We start from the raw sequence: 6,457 nt of genomic DNA on the forward strand, positions 1-6,457 counted from the left end.
TGGAATGAGGATGCATGCCTTCAGATTCAAGGACATGGAGTGGTACATTGAGGGGAGATGTTTAGTGTGTGGGGCACTTAGCTGAACGGAGTGCAATAAAACCATGGAACTGTAAAATCTAATGGCTCTATCATAGCTCATTTCCGTAAGATGAGAGTCGAACATGCAATGGCCCAAACAAGTCTGAAGACTGAAAACACAACACAAGAAAAAACGAGCATATTATGTACATGCACATACACACACACGCACACACACACATGCACACACACACACACACACACACACACACACACACACACACACAAAATGTAATTTTAATTCTTACTGGGATCCTTCTCTAAGACAAAAAGATAAGATACAGAGTGGACCACAAGAGCACCAACAGAGCAGACACCCAAACCCACAACATGAGAAGACCCTCACCTGTGCTTGGTGCATTTGAACCAGTTGAGGATGTCAGTGCACCTGGTGTAGTAGATCTGATTGAATGGGTGTGCGTAGGACTCCTGCACAGTGACAGCGTAACTGGGTGAAGAGATACAGAAGGACAAACAGGAGGAAGAGTAAAGCCAGGGGCCAAACATGTGACATTTTAGTATTGAATTTGAATGAAAAACAAACAAAAAAACAAGAAAAATATATCCATACTGTTAATTGTGCTGGTACTGTATGTTTACTCTCTCGGCAATGCAATGAAAATGAGATCCTCAATCATTGCAGTAAATGACATTGTGACCTGTAAGTAAGTTTGTCCTCCGCAGCTAAGTAGTGAGTGGATGTTACCCTTTAAATGTAGTTCAAAGTCAAATAGCAAAGGGTTGTGTTTCACAGCATTGCTGTAAATTATAGACTCAAGGTTTCCATTACACAGGACCAAGTTGGGGAGATCTCCCACAGGCCTTGTCTAATGAGAAAAGGAAAAACATCCCAAAGTATTTGTCATAACGGATGTTTTCCCGCAAAACTCATTTCGTCATCATTTCGGCGATAAAGGTAGTTGTTGTTATCGAACGGGCAGCAAGCTCACTGATCAATCGTGTGGGGGTAATTCAGAGACAGCCTTTGCAAGCACATGGGAAAATCAATGCTCCACCTTTCTACAGCGAGGCAGAGGAAGAGGGAGATACAGTCTCTTCACTCTCAGGAGAGCCAGAGAAAGATAAAGTCGTGGAGAGTTGGGAGAGGGAGCAGGCGAAAGGAGTGGGTTCCAGAGAAAGAGAGATATGATCTCTGTGCTCCCCTTATTGTTCACCTCTGCTGAGACAGGGACTGATCTCTCCCCTCTCCAAAATACGGAGACTGGACTTGTTTTGTGCTCAGCAATATTTCATGCGGCGTCTGTCCAATTCTCGAAAAAAGCCACAGGAGATTGGGGTGTTTCAGTTTCAGTACAAATGAAAACAGTTGGATTAAGTTTCACTTAGTAGAATAGCATCTCGATTGAAATCAATCAAAGACCTTATTACTTTTGAACTGCTGGACTTGATAGAAATGTAAGTTAAAGGAATTATCCGGAGTAAAATGCACTTTAGATCAATTTACGGATGATTGGGAGTACATACGTTGAGTTGACATCAAAATCATGTCATTCGGATGTGTTTTGAGAAAGTTAGATTTTACCGTTTTTAGTCAAAACTTGTTAGCCTGTTAGTGACCAGGGCATGTCATTTCGCCTACAAAACGCTATTTTTATACCTCTTCTACAGTTCCAAACAACATTACACTTACATGGTAGTGAGTAGAGGGTCCCTAAAGCCAAACCGAAGTATGCCGAGGTCTTTATGTGGTCGGATAGAGAGTCCAGAATGAATTTCATCAAGCCAGTACCTTTCCGGAAATGTTGCTGCTGCAGCTAGCATCTTTAGGGGAAAGTCTGTAGGAGTCGATTGCATCACGTCGTTGCACGACATCACGTCACGTGACATTTCAAAATTCCAACCTGTTAGTAAGCTGCAGCAGCAACATTTCCGAACACATTCGATAAAATCGAACTTTATCAAAACACATCCGAATGACATGATTTTGATGTCAACTCAACGTATGTACTCCCAATCCGTAAATTGATCTAAAGTGCATTTTACTCCGGATAATTCCTTTAATTAAGTGTTCAAAACAGTGGAAAGAACATTTAATAAACCAGCAATTTTGTCAATTACAGTGCAAGTGGATGGACAGAGGTATGGACATATGGATGGATGGATGGATGGATGGACAAATTGACAAACACAAACCGACCCCGTCGTACGGTAACAGATGTAGATTACAGGCCACTGACATCATGGACTGACAAGTAGATGGATGGGTTTGTGGGACAGGGAGATGAAGAGGTGGACCATGAATTTCCCCGTAACAGACAACATTGACACCGACAACTCAGATGGATGGGGGCATGGATTGGTGCACTGTTGGGTGAACTGGCCGACCTTTCCCAGTGACTGCAGACGTTGGGGTCCTCTGGATTCAGTGGCAGAGTGCTGAAGGGAAACCCCATCAGAAGCAGCAGAATCAGGGCCTTCATGCTGCCCCTACAGAGAGAGAGGGGGAGGGGGTTGATAGAGAGCCCATTACATACAAAGACGTAGCATAGTTTATCAGGCATATATATTTACACAAACAGACCACCAGATATAAGTATCATATGTAGAAACTCTAGAATTGTGCATCTCAGTCTCTCTACAAGAATTGCACACCATTTATGTTACGGTATTTGAACTGTTTACACTTAAAGGTAAATTCAAACAGAGGCTTCAGCAGATGTACCAAACAAACCTCAACACATCCCTCACCATGTCTTATAGCCACTTTGAACTCATAATTTACAATGACTGAAGCTACTGTAAATGACGTTCATATTCATGATGTCTATGTCAAAGAGGACACAGATATAGACACATCTGTGACACCTTATTGTTTCACACACACACACACACACACACACGCGCGCACACACACACACACGCGCACACACACACACACACGCGCACACACACACACACGCGCACACACACACACACACACACTCTCTCTCTCTCTCTCTCTCTCTCTATCTCTCTCACACACACAGAGACAAGACAGAGATAGAGATTACACATACACACACAAACACACTCTATCCCAGACCCACTTTTTGTGGCTTAAAAACCCAATGAGTGCCCGACCGTTCATCATGAAAGGGAAGTTAATCAATATGTCCAAGAAGCTCTTTAAACTTTACAGCCAGTGCATAAACACATCCAACACACTATTACACAGGCCTACAATGTCTGTGATGTTTAAGTGCCATTTCAATCAGACCCATTCTCTCTTAATTTTCTCAGCAACCCCTTCCAATGAACATGCAGAGGATTTCCTAGCATAACAATCTCTTTTTCAGTCAGGGACCACAAATGCCTGAAAAGTTTAAACTTTTTTCCAAAAAAACATAGGTTCTACATACAACTAGGGTTACTAGCAACGAATCCGGCGATAGGCTACATCTTAGAAGCTTAGAAGCTTAGAAACTTAGAAGCGCCCGCTCCAGTTTCCTGCATTAGCAAAGTAGGCCTAATACTTGTGGGCTGTTCCTAGCCTGCTTTTTTTGTTTAAACTTTACGGTCTTCAGTTTGTACTGAAATTCTAAATATTCCCTTACTGTATAGTGAATGACAGACGGCGGCACCTTTTTAAAATTAGTGTCTCTCTGTCTCTCACTAAGCTCAGTCCATTCACGTTGCAGCAGTCAGCTGTTGTTTGTCAAACTAATTTGCATACAGAGCGCATCAACCTATCGGTGCTTTGCTACATTAGCACTGTTCTCTGAGGTGTTTTGTGAATGTGAACGCGGTTCACTTACAGCAGCGGACCACTAGAGGGTTAATAGAGCCTCTCCTTGAACCCTCACATTCCCTCCCCATCCCTGTGCCGTCCCAGCAGCAAACCCTTCGCCAGCGTCCGCTCAGTACACATCACCCAGATCAATACCGTCTCTGACCTGGAGCAGAGCGCCGATGGACAGATGGCTGATCAGTCACGGAGATCAAGCACTTTATCGACGAGCATGGGCCTCTCGAAAACCTCTTTACCATATCACGTCTGATTAAATGACCTCTCCGAGAGCATTCAGATAGTCAATGAAAGGAGGAGACAGGATGGCTCGGATGGGTACAACGGTGCCAGAAAAGTTGTTTGTTGTTGTTTAAATTGTGTTGGACTCCTACTGCTGCCTCCAGGCTGTAACACGATAAACAAGCAATCATGACTTACTCACCCTCATATCAACGCTGGGAGTTATGGGGTTTCTTGCACGTGCACGCACACACACACACACACACACACAAACACTCCAAACTGATGAGTCTCTTTGACTATTGCGTTGCAATGACTAAAATGTTAAATAATGGTGTATGGACACATGAGCTCTCTCTCTCTCTTTCTCTCTCTCTGACTCTCCCTCTCTCTCACACACACACACACACACTAAAAGAATATACTCACGTATGGGTGCATGAGGTCAACACATCTCTAAATTCTTACCCAAACAAACTATTCTTGGCTGCAGACACACATTGACTGTTTGGGCTTTCAAGGTTACACTCAATCTCGTAAATGTGAATGCATTTATCACCTGAGCTTCAGGGCAAAGCGCCCATAGCTTTCAGTGGCTGGTGATGTGTTGAGTATTTCCTTTGAGCAGCATTGTAAAATAATCTGTTTAACTCAATCCTACCATTGATTAGGGCTCTGGTTAGCTCTGATCCAGTGGTATATAAGATATCTGACACAGTACAGAGACAAAGCCTGGTGAGTCACCGCATTGGAGGACGAGAGTACATTACATTTTTACTATCTCTATCTGCCTTATCACTAGCCCTATGGTCCGTGCTAGCAGGTATGTTTCTTCCCAGTACATCCCTAATCTGACCTTGTGGGACCCCTCACTGACAGCCCCTCTTTGGATGAACGGTATTCAACTAGAAAACCGATAAGAAACAGTTGAGACCAAGAGAAGGGGAACAAATGATGGGTATGAGGACTAGAGAGGGATACATCACTGAAGAGAATGGACATCTAACGTTATTGGGGGTGATAAATGTTACACTCCATCTACAAAATCTATACTGTCTACAATATGGATTCCAGCTGCTGGATTCTTCATTCACTTATTACTACTTACCAGGGATGTAGTGGTAAAATAAGAGGTAAAATAAGAGGTAAAATAAGAGGTAAAATAAGAGGTGGGTGAACTATGAATTCTGTGATCACGGTGAGGTGGATTGCGCCATGCGGTATCGGATTTTTCAAAAAGGCATTCAGAACATGTTTGGTGATGGTGGAGGTTATTGTCCAATGTTTACAACAATACCAGTGGTATTAAATGGTTCTTACAGTGTTGATAAGTGAACATATTGTGAATGTGGATAATACAGTGTGTATTTTTGAATTTTAAAAGTTGCAATTGGTGAATAAACTCTTTTAAGAGGTGGATAAACTCTAATAAGAGATGGATAAACTCTATTTCTGAAATTTCAGAGGTGGATAAACTGTGTTGCGTTTAGCCTCCACTACATCCCTGCTACTTACTATTACAGTAAGCAGTAAGAATTACAAGGCAGAGGGGGAAAGTAGAAAGGGATGCCATCAGACACAAGAATGTCACTGAATTAATGGAGAAAGGAAGTACCGGTAAACAAAACAAAAAATAAACAGCCAGTGATGATCACATTGGCGATGAAGACACTGATCAAGAAGAAGGAAAAAATAAAAAATCCGGTGAAGTGCAAATTATCCACCTCTCTCAGGCTTCACTTTCACCTCCTCACAGTAGCCAATTAGACCCTGCGTGAGGCCCAATGTAATGTGGGGATAACACGCTGCCTCTGCTAATCCGCCAGAAAAATTACAGCTAATTAGTAGCACCTCTGTGGCCATTTATTTTGCAGTTTCCCCTTTCCACAGGTACTTCAACACTAGACTTTGTGTGTGTGTGTGTGTGTGCACGAGCGCATAACACATCTAACACATCTAACTCTCTTTCGCACGTGTATGTGTGTGTGTGTGTGTGTGTGTGTGTGTGTGTGTTTGTGTGTGTGTGTGTGTGTGTGCACGAGCGCATAACACATCTAACACGTCTAACTCTCTTTCGCACGTGTGTATGTGTATATGTATGTGTGTGTGTGTGTGTGTGTGTGTGCCGGTATGTGGTTTTCAGTGGGGATATCTTAAAAGCCTTTCAGCACAGTACACAGTGAGAGGGAGGGTCTGAGAAAAAGAATGGAGGTGGGACAGATATCCAAGAATGATACAAAGTACTAAACAAAGAAACAGAACAAGGTCACCATCAGATTTATTTTACCCTCCAACGGTTCCATACAAATTTGCTTGCTTTTTGGCAATATGGCTAATATGACTGCTCTATTTATATTTATATGTTTTTTTTATTCCCAACTGGCCTGTTCCAGCTGTCGCATACAGATAT

The 6,457-nt window shown here is 42.7% G+C and overlaps 1 protein-coding gene across 1 annotated transcript in view; it reads right to left on the minus strand.

Moving 5' to 3' along the window:
- Positions 1-2,512, minus strand: part of LOC121682263 (multiple epidermal growth factor-like domains protein 11) — a 121,471-nt gene extending 118,959 nt beyond the window's left edge. Inside the window, exons 1-2 of the mRNA XM_042062342.1 lie at positions 2,427-2,512; positions 427-528 (exon numbers count right to left, since the gene is read on the minus strand). Of these exons, the coding sequence (XP_041918276.1) occupies positions 427-528; positions 2,427-2,494 (170 nt within the window). The 5' untranslated portion in view covers positions 2,495-2,512. The remainder of the gene's footprint in view (positions 1-426; positions 529-2,426) is intronic.
- Between the last annotated feature and the right edge of the window lie 3,945 nt (positions 2,513-6,457).

This window comes from Alosa sapidissima, chromosome 14 (assembly GCF_018492685.1).
Source record: "Alosa sapidissima isolate fAloSap1 chromosome 14, fAloSap1.pri, whole genome shotgun sequence".
NCBI classification, from domain to species: domain Eukaryota; kingdom Metazoa; phylum Chordata; class Actinopteri; order Clupeiformes; family Clupeidae; genus Alosa; species Alosa sapidissima.